General features: G+C 40.1%; 1 protein-coding gene across 1 annotated transcript in view; it reads left to right on the plus strand.

The window, feature by feature from the left end:
* The first annotated feature begins 4,146 nt into the window (after positions 1 to 4,146).
* Positions 4,147 to 15,229, plus strand: part of CLDN10 (claudin 10) — a 179,186-nt gene continuing 168,103 nt past the window's right edge. The window contains exon 1 of the mRNA XM_049778719.1: positions 4,147 to 4,360. Coding sequence (XP_049634676.1) covers positions 4,147 to 4,360 — 214 coding nt within the window. The remainder of the gene's footprint in view (positions 4,361 to 15,229) is intronic.

Below are 15,229 nucleotides of genomic sequence, written 5' to 3' on the forward strand. Positions count from 1 at the left end.
GGGGAGAGGGCAGGAAGGAGTGTGGGAGTGAAATGAGGACATTGGTGTTGAGAAATGTGCAACCGTGAAGGGATGGGTGTTGGATACAGTATGACTGAAGCTCCATCACAAACAACTTTGTAACTGCATCTCACAGTGAATCAATTAAAATTATTTTATTTTTTAAAAATGGTTGCAGTGGGAAAGAAAGGCAGATGAGAATTACCAGGGAGCAGGAATCAAAAGGATTCAATTATATGGTGGTGTGAAGATTGATAAAGATAAATATCCAAAGCATAGAGTCAGGGGTTGTAGAGAGAGCGCAACAATTGCATGTGGCTAACTTGGGATGGAATCATGTTCTATTCCTGGCATCCCATATGGTCTTCTGAACTTGCCATGAGTGATTTCTGAGTGCAGAGGCAGGAGTAACCTGCGAGTGCTGCTGGGTGTGGCCCAGCCTCCCCCCCCATCCCCAGCACAGAATCAAAACACTGAAATCATGAGACCCAAAGTTTAATAACCAAACATAAAAAGTTGCCTATCAAGATTGATGTTGGGGTGTTGGTTGGGAGTTGAGAAGGAACCAAGGAACATTGATGGAGGGAAATTGACACTGCTAGAACGTTTTTTTCTATTTTTTTTTTCTTTTAGGCCACACCCATTGACGCTCAGGGTTACTCCTGGCTCTGCACTGAGAAATCACTCACGGCAAGTTCAGAAGACCATATGGGATACCAGGGATTGAACCCAGGTCCATCCTGGGTCATCTGTATGCATAGCCAACTCCCTACTGCTGTGTTATTGCTCCTGCCCCATTGCTGGGACATTTTTAATCTAAAACTCAATTGAGGGGCCAGAGCGATAGGGCATTTGCCTTGCATGCAAATGGCCCAGGATGGACCTGGGTTGGAACCTCAGCATCCCCAAGCCAAAAAAGATTTCAGAGCATATACCCAGGAGTAACCCCTGAGTTACACCAGGTGTGCTCCCCAAATACCAAATATACAAAGAAAACCAAAAACCAAAAACCAATCCCACAAAACTCAACTGAGAATAACTTTGTAATTAATGGTGTTTTGATAAAATTTTAGAAAAAGATTTTGGGCCTCTGTCTCAATAGAATAAGTCTCGAAAGTCTCAAAAGAACAAAATCTTCCCAGTTTATCTCATGAGACCCATAAAGAATTTTAATTTAAATCTAGATTAGAAAAATATAAAAAAAAGAAAATTATATTTCCACTTCACTTTATGAGTATAAAAATCCTTTATACAATCTGTTGCCCCATTTGTTGGGTCCCGTTTACACCTTTGTTGAGTATCCGCAAAGAACTCCCAGAATGAGAAATTGATTCCCATCCCCTTGTCCCCTTTTGGGGGGAGATCTTGGTAATATTTATCTGCGCAAATAATCCACGCAGCCAGGAGGATTAAGGGTTAAAAGGTTGGGAGAAGAGAGTTCTTTGTCAGCCTCCTGCTAGCTCCAGAACACATCTTGAGCCAGCCAGCCAACTCTGGCAGAAGACCCCTAAAAACCTCGCTCCCAAACTCTTTATTCGGCTCTCAACAGCGCCCTCACCTGGGAGGTCAAGTGGGACAACAGGCAAAGAATAATCTTATGGAAATACTTTCATATGCAACACAATCTTAGCTTACTTCACCCACATTAAAATAGCTCATTAGGAAGAGCTACGACTTGGCCTAGGGAAGGAAGAAACCATTAGACCAGAAGAAAAACCTATCAAAATGCTGAAAAAAAATTCCACCTTAATAAAGTGAAGAAAAATGTCTTGATTATTTAAATTTTTCTAGGAAAATCAGTTGATGAAGACTATTAACTATAATGATAAAAAAAGAAACACTAGAAAAACTAAAGTTGGGCCCAGAGAGATAGCACATCGGTGTTTGCCTTGCAAGCAGCCGATCCAGGACCTAAGGTGGCTGGTTCGAATCCCGGTGTCCCATATGGTCCTCTATGCCTGCCAGGAGCTATTTCTGAGCAGACAGCCAGGAGTAACCCTGAGCACTGCTGGGTGTGGCCCAAAACAAAAACAAAAACAAAAACAAAAAGAAAAACTAAAATTAAAAACAGAAGTCACTGTAAGTTGATAAATGTCACTGTCAATATCAGCACAGAACCCCTGAAACTCTATAGAGAATGTTTATATGCATTTATTGAAGAATAACTATAAGGCACATCTGCCCAGGCCACTGCTACTTATAACAGAGACTTAAGGGACTGGAAGGGCAGTACAGCAGATAAAACACTTGCCTTCCATGATGCTTACCCAAATTCAATCCACACATGGTCTGCCAACCACCACCTAGAGGGATTCCTGAGCACTGCTCTCACATCTGTTTAGTTGTGATGATCTCAACTGGTATGGCTTGAGGCCACTTGCAGCACAAAGTAGATCACACAACAGAACTATTAGGATTACTCTTGGTGCATGGGAGACATTAAGTATTGAATTGGAGACCTAATGCTTGCACTGCCAACATTCTAAATCATGGAACCCATCCTCTAAGTCCATAAGCATGCTTTCAGATCTTAGATGTAACAGCTAAAGCTCTGAAAGTAAAGGTGAAGGGCAATGTATATAACTATACCTGAGAGGGACTTTTATTTAAGTCAAGATCTACAGAACACAAATCATTTAGAAAAACCAATTATTAGGTCCCGGCGAGATAGCACAGTGGCGTTTGCCTTGCAAGCAGCCGATCCAGGACCTAAGGTGGTTGGTTCAAATCCCGGTGTCCCATATGGTTCCCCGTGCCTGCCAGGAGCTATTTCTGAGCAGACAGCCAGGAGTAACCCCTGAGCACCGCCGGGTGTGGCCCAAAAACCAAAAAAGAAAAGAAAAGAAAAACCAATTACTCTACATTAAAATGACAAATTTTATTAGATATTCACAACCATGCGCCAGCAACCAGGGAAAGGTGTTTGTAACATAAATCATCAAAGGACAGTGGCTTAACAGAATATAAAGAGAAGTGATATATAAATTGTGAAAGTTGAACAAGCCAATGGCCAGCAATGTATACCAGCAACAATAATCTTTTGTAGAGGGTCTGGATAGAACAGTGGTAGGGAATTTGTCTTGCATATGGCTGACCTGGAACAAATCCAGGTTTGAATTCTGGCATCTCATATGGTCTCCTGAGACTGCCAGGAGTGAATTCTAAGGACAGAGCTAGGAGCAACCCCTGAGCACTGCCAGGTGTGGCCCAGAAACAAAATAAAAAAATATTTTGTAGACAAACACAATGAACCAATAAGCACAGGTAACAAAAACAATGCCACTTTTATTAATAATCTGAGAATATAAATTAACAAGCCAATTTAGATTGATAATAAATCAATAACTAATAATTTATATTAATAATTCATGTAATTAATTAATAATTAATAATCCAATTTAGAATAATCATAGGTGAAATTTTGTTGGTTTGGGGAGACATACCCAACTGTGCTCAGAAATTCGTCTTGGTTCTGCACTCAGGAATTATTCTTGGCGGTGCTTTGTGGACCATCTGGGCTCTGGGAATCAAACCTGGGCCAGCACATGTAAGACTTATTCACTGTAATATCACTCCAGCCTCTAAAAATTCAAACAATTTTAACATCAAGTATCACAAAGAGTCAGGAGTTCTGACCCAGCCACAGTACTGCCTGCCTATTTAGAAAAACACTTCCGATCTCAGTGTTTTCAGTGTTCTTGGTTAATAAGAATCTTTCCCACATTCTAGTAACTATGTTTCTAGGATATAATTTCTTGGATAACACCTTCATCTGATTCCACTTTTATATAAATTTCAAAGCTAGCAAGATGCAAGTCATTGCCAAGTAAGTTCCAACTGTTACTGTATAATTTGTACTTTGTCATAGTCGATCATCACATGATTTGTTAAGCTTCAGGCCAACAGAAAATTAAGCATTAACCATGGTGCCAGGAAGGAAAAATATATCTCTAAAATTCATCTCCAACATTTTGGAGGAAGTTCTCTAAGCCATGCTAGAGGGAGACCGCCTAAACTGGGTCCTTTCTCTGGCGGTCCAAATATGAAATTCTGTCCCCAGCCTCGTTCCACTGACGGTGACTCTGGATCACCTGTTATCTGTCCCCTGCATGCCTAGATTCACGGCTGGAGAGAGTCACCATAGGCATGACCTGGGCCCAGATCTCGGCGCTGGTATTTGGGGTTGGAGGCTTTGGAGCACTCGTTGCTGCTACTGCTTCCAATGAATGGAAAGTAACGACGCGAGCATCCTCAGTGATCACCGCTACCTGGGTTTACCAGGGGCTGTGGATGAACTGTGCAGGGAACGCCTTGGGTTCCTTTCACTGCCGGCCTCACTTCACCATCTTCAAAGTTGAAGGTGAATACAACATCTCTACATCTCTGTTGGGGAGTGGTCAGGGTTGGGAACCCAATGTCGTCTTCTCCTTATTCTGTATGTGTGCAGTCAGCTGCTTTCTCTGTAAAGAATGAACGTTTCATTAAAAGACCAAGATTTGACATATATAGATGAAAGGAAGGATTGATGGATGATGTATTGATGAATGAATGAGTAGATGGATGGATCAGTGGATGGGTGGGTGGGCAGATGAATGGATGGATGAATAAATGGATGGATAGGTGGATGTATACAGATGGATAAATGGATGGGTGGGTGGATGGATGGATGAATGATTGGATGAGTGGATGGATAAATGGATGGTATAAAAGGAGTGTGTGTAAGAATGCACGTGTGTGCCATACATGTGAAAATAAAGGTTAAATATAGGGAGAAAGCAGTTCTGAGTGCCATCTGGCAATATCAGAGACCATTGATGTCTCTATGTTTAGGGGTGACCTCTGACTATATTGGGGATTCAAACTCATAGGTAGGGTGGAAAACAAGTGCCCTAACACCCTGTATGATCACTTCGTTGAAAATTTAATTATGTTTCTTATTTGGCATCAGATAATTAAGAATAACTTTCTGGATGATTTAAGTGTAACTGAAGTATATAACAGACCTCAATGAAAAGGGCTGAAAATATTGAGCTGTTTCATGAGCAATCTTGCTTTGATTAATGAAAGAAATTATGTGTACTCATTCCCCATTCCTCTATAGAAACTATTACTTGTATTTACTTTTATGTCATTGGAAGTGTCACAGTTTGCCCCTGTCTTCTGCCTAATTAATCCTTTTACAAATCTGCCACAAGATCCATGTTTATTATGTTAAAAGTTACCCCTCTCCCCACAGAAGTTGATAAAATATAGCTTTTTTCTGTGGCAAAACTGTACCTTGGTCCCAGTAAAGCAAATAGAATCAATTTTTAACTTGGAAGTTACTAAAGCATAATACTTTATGGGCTTTTGTGTCAAGCATGCATGTCATTAGTCCACAGGGCAAGCCAAAGGATAAAGAGGGACTTTGTAGTTAAATCCTGGATATTTCTAATGACAACCTATGGAACTGTTCCAACTGTTTCAGTTAAGCCTCCAAAGCACATGGCCCTTCCTGAATATCCAAGGTGGGGGATGTTAGTGCCATGCCTTTCTCCAACCCCAACTTCTAAGTTTTGTTTGAAATGTTTCAAAGTTGCTTCTTCTACTGTAGAGACCTTCCTAAGGGCTAGGGTGATACTTGAAAGAATTAGAGTGTTGGGACAGTGTGTGATCATGTGGGACAGCCCTTATGGCCATTGCTTCTCTGGGGCTCATTCTTGGCTGATTTCCATCTTGAGGATTAAGCAGAAGAGAAGAAACCCAGGAAGGTATGTATTTATTTGTTCCATTCTCAGTTCAAATTACTTTTATTTTTTGGATATAAGTTTTCTTATTATTCTTCATTGTATCTTCTCGCACGAATTCCAGGGACTGGAGAAAATATACACTCAACCTTAATTCCATGTGCACTAAAGAACCATGTTAGTTTTGCCACACATGGAGTTTGATTTGTGTTGCTAAATCATGCTACTGGTGGTTCTATAATCTTACCCCTGTAGAACTGTGTAGTTTAGGCTTTGCTTCTCAATAGTCTAAATGAGAGGTTTTCTACTTGCTGAGGCTTAGCATGAAATTTGCGGTAATTTGTGGTTTCTTCTCTGACAATGCTTCTGTAGATTGGGTACATAACCATCTTCATTCAACTTGAGTCAAAATAATTATGAAATATAGAACTTTCCACATAAGTGTCCTTTCAGCATCAGGCACTCTGACTCAACATTTCCAAGGGATGAGGATTTCCCACTTTGATTTTTTGATTTACCTGGAATCATTGAAGTTGACACTGTGTCTCCCTTATCTTACACTGAAGCCACCACCATGGAGGCCTTGGGAAAGCTTTTCTACAAACAGAAAACTCTGTAAGAAGCTTTCTCCCACAGCCATTGAACTCCAAACCCAGAAAAGAAGTCAGAAGCCAAGGAGGAAGAACACTTTCAATTGCACTGTTGAGCAAGACTAAATGACCTAAATCCTTATTACCAACTGAGACAAATCATTTAGCCTCCTGGAAGAAAGAGGAATTTCCTTCTCCTATGTGGAACTTAAAAATACACAAAAAGGTAGCAACTAAATCCAAAGGTAGCAGAACTCACCATAACAATTTGAGTTGAGAGGTGGCTGAGAGAAAGGACGGGGTACTTGGGGAATAATCACAAGTACATTGGTGATGGGTGTGGTTTTGGAATTATATCCATAAAATACATTATTAATAGAATTGTAAGCCAAAATATTTTATCAACATAAATAAATATAAAGAGAAAAGTATCCCTTTTCTGCTAGAAAGTTTTATTGTGTTTCCTTTTCTCCCTTACATTTTCCCCTTGGTTACATAACTTGATTGCTACAATCCTTTCTTCTCATTGGTCACCCTCTTCAATGCCCCAATACTGACACAATATTTTTGTTTGATTTTAAATTGATATTCTGTGATTTACAAAACTGTCAATGGTAGTTTCTCATGCACATAAATACAACACCAGATCCATCAACAGTGTACTACCTCCCTCCCTGAAGGACCCCGGTGACCCTCTATTTCATTTCATCCCCAAATCACCCATGTGGTTCAATTCTCTTGTATTGACTTTGACCTTTTGTGGCAAAGTTGCTGTAGACCCTTAAGTCCCACATATGAGAGAGCTCATTCTGCACTTATCCTTTTTCTTCTCATTGACTTCACTCAACAGGATATCCTCCAGTTCCATCTATACAAATTTCATAATTTTGTTCTAAGAACTGCATAGTATGCCATTGTGCCTATATTAACACACCTTATTGATTTAAACACCTGAATTTGGACATTTGTGTTATTTTTCTATATTGACTATTGTATTAAGTACAACAATGAACATAGGAGTATATATGCCCTTACAAATTAATGTGTTTGTGTTTGGGGGAGAGATGCTAAGAAGTGGTATTTTGGGGACACACGGGAGTTCTCTTCCTATGTTTTTGAAGTTCTAAATACCATTTTGTTATGGTCTTCAAAAACATTTCCTATGTTGTTTCTATAGAGGCTAAGCCAGGTGACATTCGCACCAATGAGTGGTCACCAGTACCTGGCCAACATTCAGTCTTTTAGATAAATGGTGACTCTATCCTTCTAGAATTTTTGGTTGTTACTGTTGTTGGTTTTGGAGATGTGGGGTCTCCCTATAGCTATAGGGGGTCATCAGGTCTATAGCCTAACAGTACTTAGGAAACATGAAGTACCAGATCAAATTGATAGCCATATCAATGCTAACTCTGCCCTCCATTCATCCCTTTAAATGCTCTCCCTGACCTTCCCTGCTTTTTCATAGACAGGATGCATTTACAGAAATATTAATAGCTGCACCTGCCACCTTATCACTATAGTTCTATGATATAAATTTTAGGAAAAAACTTTATGTATACCTGAAGATCAATACTGACTACTTCCCCAAAGCTTCTTTATTCCATTTCAAAAGCTCTATATTGTCCTATGCAATTGCAACTTTAGGCTGTGTTTCTTGCTTTGGCCTACTTTATTTTTCTCTTCTTGATAGGTATACTTTTGTGAAGAAATCAAATTTTTGCCCACAGAAAAAAATTGCTCATTTCTAACAGAAAGCCAAATCCAGAAAGCATAACTCCAGGAGGGATTTGAGTGATTGCCTGATAGGATGGTCTTGTGACTGAAAGCTGCCCTTTTGTGTTCCCAAGTGCTAATGGCACGAGTAGATATATAGTTGCAAAAATGACTGAATTAACTAGAGAGTGAGTGAGAAAGTTGATGAGGAGAACAAACAGTGGCAATTAAGAAGTGAATTTTAAGACTTGTACTTAAAATTACTGAGCCCAACTGATACTTTGGCTAAGTAGTTATGAGACTTGGACTTTGGCCTTGAAACAAGCTGTGGTTCCATCATAAATGTCCTTCATATGTTGAATGATCTACTACACTGGATGAGCCCCTCAAAGAATCTTTTAACCTCAAGTTTAATTCAAGAGTTTCGAAAGGCTTAGCCCTCCTGCAGCAGTGTGCTGAAGAATTGTGGCTGCAGAGTTCCTGTAATTGCTCATGGGATCAACCCTCCCTTTGTTCCCTCTGCCTATAGTCTTGACTGGTTTTCTGAGTTCCCAAATGTTCAGATTCTCTTCAGCATTTTGATTAGGATAAGTTTAAATGACCTCCAATGATCACAGAACCCATGAAAAAGTTCTAGAATATCTGTGGCATGAAACCAAATGCTATTTTCAATGCTGACAGCTTATCAGTAACTGAACCTTCCACTTTACTCATTTCCTCTCTCCTTCATGGTCTTCCCATTCATCATGCTCTTCTCATTCCCCTGGCATAACCACATGCTACAGAAGAGAGGTTTTCTGTGAATATTTGTTTATGAACAGCTAATAGTCCCCTGCCTTCTGATGTTGTAACTTCAGAGTTATTGCTGTTGAAATGTGTGCTGTAGTTTATAGTTGAATGAATCTCAGATAACAGTAATAGATAAGTAAAAAGTAGTTACAATGTCATTGAAGAAAAATAGACCTTACTCATTTTTATGCATAGGTGTGTGTGTATTTAGGTGCCACACCTGGCTCTTTCCAAGGCTTACTCCTACCTCTGTGCTCAGGAGACATTCCTGGTATTCAAGAGAATATGTGGTTTCAGGATCAAACTCAGGCCAGCCATGGTGGTTCAAATCCCGGCATCCCATATGGTCCCCCGTGCCTGCCAGGAATGATTTCTGAACATAGAGCCAAGAGTAACCCCTGAGGGCTGCCAGGTGTGAGCCAAAAACAAAAAACAAACAAACAAATAAAAAACAAACACCCCCCCAAAAAAACCCAACAAACAAAACAAAACCCCAAAACCCTCGGGTCAGCTGTGTACAAAGCACAAGCTTTTAACTTCTGTGTTGCCTTTCTGGCCCCTCAGAATTTTTTGTTTTGTTTTGGGGCTACACTCAGTGATGCTCAGGGGATACCCCTGGTTCTGTACTCACTAATCACTCCTAGTAGGCTTCAGGCACCATATGAGATGTCAGGAATCAAACATGGATTGGCCATGTGCAAGGCAAAACCCCTACATACCAGCTGTGCTATTTCTCTGGCTCCTCTCAAAATTTTTTTAAACTATATTTGATGGCCATGGAAATAACTCTAAAGACTACAGTATGCATGCTTTGCATGCCAATGTCTCACATTTGATTCTTGATACCAAATGGTCCCCTAAGGACTTCAAGCAATCATAACCACATTTGATTGATATCTGCCACAATGGGTGGCATTTACCTTTAACTTATGAAGAAGGTATTTGTTAATATTCTGAGTGTTCTATTCCCCTGAGCTTTCATTTCATGAAGTCATCTAAGGTTTATTTCTGTGTGTGAGCTAATGCAGAAAAATGGTCTTCAGAACTACCATCTTTGCTCATTAAATGTGGTAGTGTTCTTTTGTTGCTTTCCTATTGTAACCTTTGCAGTCTGGTGGTGTTTATGATCTGCTGTGATGTGGATTTTGGCCACAGAATGGCCACATGAATGCATGACCACAGAGCAAAGTGGAGAAGCTGTGATTTTCTCAGGGTACACTAACACTGACCTGGATATGACAATGGCCATTCTGAATAATAAAGGCCCCCACCATTGCCTCTATGTTTGCAATGCAAAAAATAAAGTCACTGGAAAAACTCAACTTTTGTCTTGGACAGTTCATAAGAACTATGCTGCTTGTTCTTGTCCCAATAAAAATGGCATCATAATCGATGCAATGATATGCACAATGACCACAGGGAGGTGGACTGCATTTTTCAGGTAGAATCTGGACAGGATCAGTCACTGTGAAGTGGTCTCTTGGTCACAAGAGTCAGACTGAGAAAAAAACAATCCATAAATGTGCCAGGACAACTTGCCTCTATTAGCTCATTCATTGTTCTCTCTCTCTCTCTCTCTCTCTCTCTCTCTCTTTCTCTCTCTCTCTCTTTCTGTCTCTCTCTCTCTCTTTCTGTCTCTCTCTCTTTTAATTTTTGGGTGGGCACACCTGGTCATGCTCATGGGTTACTCCTGGCTCTGCATTTGGGAATCATGCCTGGCAGTGTTCAAGGGGACCATATGGGTTGTTGGAGATTAAACCCAGGTTGGCTATATACAAGCCAAATGCTCTCCCTCACTCCAGCCCTCATTGTTCCTCTCTTAAAATTCTTGATTACCCCAGTATCCTCTGTACCCACCATACCCACCATTGCGGCTGGTTCCTAACAGGCACTCTGTAAAGGTTTGAAGATTGAACATATGGATGAAGAAACTTGTTTACTGTATCCCTTTGTCTCATTGAATCCTCAAACTCAAGCAAAGGGACAAAACCCAAGGACAAGGTTCAGAATGAATGGCAGGGCCCTGGATGCATTGCATGCTGAGAGTCAGGAAGCTTGGTGGCTGGCAGATGCTCTCACATGCAGGACCGAAAGCTTCTAGAAATATAGAATATCATGCTCTAATGAAGATTTGTAGAATCAGAAACTGCATTTTAATTCCATAGGAAAGAGTCTCCTATGCACATGCAAAGCTTGAGCAATATTTATTTAGAGCTTGAAACCTGGTGGTATCACCATTTCCTAAGGTAATTTGGCTCTCCCTGAACCTTTAATTTTCCTACCTATTAAACAATAATTTGTAGAAAATTAACTTCTTATCAATAATCCCAAGGTCAGTGTAGTCTAGTTTATTTTATATTGAAAGCAGCAAATACAAGAATAAAAGAATACTTTCAGGGCAGCAGATGTGCACCCAGGCAAGAATAGAATAGCAAACAAATACTAGACTTTAAAGGTGCTTGCTTTAGGCATATGGCCACAGCTCTATAAACATCCCAGACTTTGCTCTTAATATACCTGCTTACTGCTCTTATGTTCCTGTTTACAGAAAGTCCCACATATCTGGTCTGGAGGCAGAAAATCAGGCTGTGTTCTCTCAACAGTCAGACTACATTGTAGTTTGGAGCTGTCAAAATTAACTTGCAACCCGGCTGTGCCCCTAGAATTTGTCTCATTCTTTGCAACTGATCCTGCCAAGCAGAGGTCAGAGATGCCAAGATGATGGGCTTTGTTGTGGCTTTAATCACCACGATGATTAAAAACACAAGAACAGGCAAAACTCTTTTTTAAAAATTTTTATTTAAGAACCATGATTACAAACATAATTGTAGTGGGTTTCTGTCACAAAAAGAATACCCCTTCACCCAGTGCAACATTCCCACCACAAATGCCTCCCCATCTCCCTCCTCCCCACCCCTGCCTATATTTAAGACAGGCATTCTACTTCTCTCACTCAATTAACATTATCATGGTTGTTGTTAGTGTAGTTATTTCTCTAACTGCACTCAGAACTCTTTGTGGTGAGCTTCATATCGTGAGTCAGTCCTTCCAGCCCGCATCTCTATTGTCTTTAAGCATTACTACAATTCTGTCTTTTATTTTTCTTAAAACTCAGAGATGAGTGAGACTATTCTGTGTTTAACTCTCTCCCTCTGACTTATTTCTCTTAGCGTTATAGTCCATGTCTATCCTTGTATAGAAAAATTTATGACATCATCTTTCCTAACAGCTGGAATAATATTCCATTGTGTATATGTACCACAGTTTCTTTAGATATTCATCTATTGAAGGGCATCTTGGTTGTTTTCAGATTATGCCCATTGTAAATAGCACTGCAATGAAAATAGGTATGAGGAAGGCATTTTCGTATTGTGTTTTTATGTTCCTAGGGTATATCCCTAGGAGTGGTATTGCTGGATTATATGGGGGCTCAATTTCCAGTTTTTTGAGGAATCTCCATATTGTTTTCCATGAAGACTGGACTAGACAGCATTCCCACCAGCAGTGAATAAGAGTTTCTTTCTCTCCACATCCCTGCCAGCACTGATTGTTCTTGTTCTTTGTGATGTGTGCCAGTTTCTGTGGTGTGAGATGCTACCTCATAGTTGTTTTGATTTTCATCTCCCTGATGATTAGTGATGTGAAACATTTTTTTTTCATGTGCCTTTTGGCCTTATGGATTTCTTCTTTAAGGAAATGTCTGTTCATTTCTTCTCCCCATTTTTTCATGGGGTTAGATTTTTTTTCTTGTTAAGTTCTGTCAGTACCTTGTATATCTTTGATATTAGCCCCTTATCTAGTGGGCGTTGGGTCAATAGTTTCTACCATTCTGTGGGTGGCTTTTGTATCCTAGTCACTATTTCCTTTGCTGTGCAGATGCTTTTCAGCTAAATATAGTCCCATCTGTTTATCTCTGCTTTCACTTGTTTGGACAGTGATGTTTTCTCCTTAAAGATGCCATTCGTCTCAATGTCTTGGAGTGTTTTACCTACATGTTGTTCTATATATCTTATGGTTTCAGGCCTGATATTAAGATTGTTAATCCATTTGGATTTGAAATTTGTGATGGTGTTAGATGGAGGTCTTAGTTCACTTTTTGCATGTAGCTGATCAGTTGTGCCAACACCACTTGTTGAAGAGGCTTTCCTTGCTCCATTTTGCATTTCTTGCCCCTTTATATTAATTAATTTATGTCTGATTTAAAATTGATTTAAATATTAATTTATTGTATGCATGGGGAACATTCTTTGAGTACTTAAGCCTATTCCACTGATCTGAGGGTCTGTCTTTATTCCAATACCATGCTGTTTTAAAAACTATAACTTGTAATACAAGTTAAAGTTGGGAAAAGTGATGCCTCCCATATTCTTTTTTCCAAGGATTGCTCTAGCTACTCTTGGGTATTTATTTTTCCAAATGAATTTCAGGAGAGGCAAAATTCCTTTTTTTTTTTTTTTGGTTTTTGGGCCACACCCAGCGGTGCTCAGGGGTTTCTCCTGGCTGTCTGCTCAGAAATAGCTCCTGGTAGGCACAGGGGACCATATGGGACACCTGGATTCGAACCAACCACCTTTGGTCCTGGATCAGCTGCTTGCAAGGCAAACGCCTCTGTGCTATCTCTCCGGGCCTGGCAAAACTCAACACAAACTGAAGCTCAGAGAAGCTCTCCAGGAGCACAACCACCACTTGCATGTTCACATCTCATCTTGGCTGGGATGACCATTACTTCTGTTCTATCATTTCATTGGATTCCTGCCAAACACTATCAGTGCTATTTATAAAAATAGAAAGGCATAGAGCAGGATAATTGCACTGATAGGGGAAGAGTCAACATTGCCATGTTTAATCTTACTGTACTGTTGAATAAAGTTCTCAGGTTCAAACATCAGACACTGGAGAGACATGGGTCTGAATTTGGATGGCAGTGTGGAAAATAATTCACATACGCATGTGATTGAGAGAAAGGGATTTTCAGGAGTTCCCCATATTTACCAGTAGCTTCTAAAAAGCAGCCTGCTCTGAGAAGGTCCAGAAATGTAAGAGGGAGACTTCCTCTCCATCAGAGTATTTAATCTGAGGGAAATTGTCATACCTGGAAGTGGGGCCAGGTGGCCTCAATAAAAATCCAAAGTGCTACAGTCCAAGAAGTCTTTCAACCAATAAATAACAAGGTGGATACCAAGTGAGGTAAAAACAGATCAATCCTAGTAATCCCACACTGTACCCATTAAATATCACTACTTTTAGCTTAGGGTATATTTTATTCTGATGCATTGTTGATCCCAATTGCCACCCTGACATACAAATAGAAAAGTTAAGAGCAGAACCTGGTTGCTCTGCAGGTAACTAAGAAGCAGGATCTCTGAATGACTCATTCTAGGAACTGGGCAGAAGATGAAAGGGCCATAAGTCATAAGTTATGATTTAGAACCAAGTTATAATCCAGACCAACCTGTTACCTAGGCCAGAAGAGGAACCAAAACAATTAGTAAATTAATAAATGTCTCTAGGGAACCTAAACCAGAATGTGCTAAACACAAAGATTCCTAGCTACAAACCCCACCATCTGCAGGGTAAATTGTGATGAAGTAATCAGTTGAAAAATTCCATTTATTTTAGCTAAATTTATTTTAGACTCTGTGGTTTACAAAGTTGTTCATAATACAGTTATATCTGGCATTCAATATTCCACCACCAATACATTCTCTCTACTTTGGTCATCAGTTTCTCAACCTCTTCAATGCCTGCCCCTTGGCAGGTAAGAATAATTGACTGAATATTTTATGTTTCAACTGGGAAATTAGAATTGAAATATGGGGGTGCTGTGAACTTGAGGATCTTCAGTGCAGGGCTGATGAGATCAATGTCAACCACAGAGGTTCATGATGTCCTTTAGAGGGCCCCAATGTGATCAGTTGTGAGTTGGTTTTCCGTGAGTTTTCCTGAGAGTTGGGCCTGACTTTATGGCCTTAACTGCTTGTGTAGACCTGATGGAAGGCTCTGGATCATGGGTGTGGCTGCCAGAAACTTCTGGAAGCATAGAGTTGTGGGTGGTCCTGGTAGTGAAAGAGGCAACCCAGACTGCCTCCAAAGGGATCGGGATATGTCAGTCACAAAGCTACCATACCCAAAATGTTTGGTATTTAGGAAGCTCCACAGAGTTCAGTGGTGAGCTGGGCTATTGTGTGGCAGCAGTTGTAACCTCCATCCTTATATGCCTTTCTTCTCTTCATCTTGCCATTTTCTATTAGTTCCAGGAAAACTCTGATCTAACCTGCTCTAAACCCCAACTCGAGGCTGTAGCTTCAGACCAGTTGGCTTATTATGGTTCACCTAGGTATTAATACTAAAATCTCTTTACTTTTTCACTTAATGATGGTATTGATATAATTAAGAGAATTACAGTACAAT

This window comes from Suncus etruscus, chromosome 8, assembly GCF_024139225.1.
Source record: "Suncus etruscus isolate mSunEtr1 chromosome 8, mSunEtr1.pri.cur, whole genome shotgun sequence".
In the NCBI taxonomy this organism is placed as follows: Eukaryota; Metazoa; Chordata; class Mammalia; order Eulipotyphla; family Soricidae; genus Suncus; species Suncus etruscus.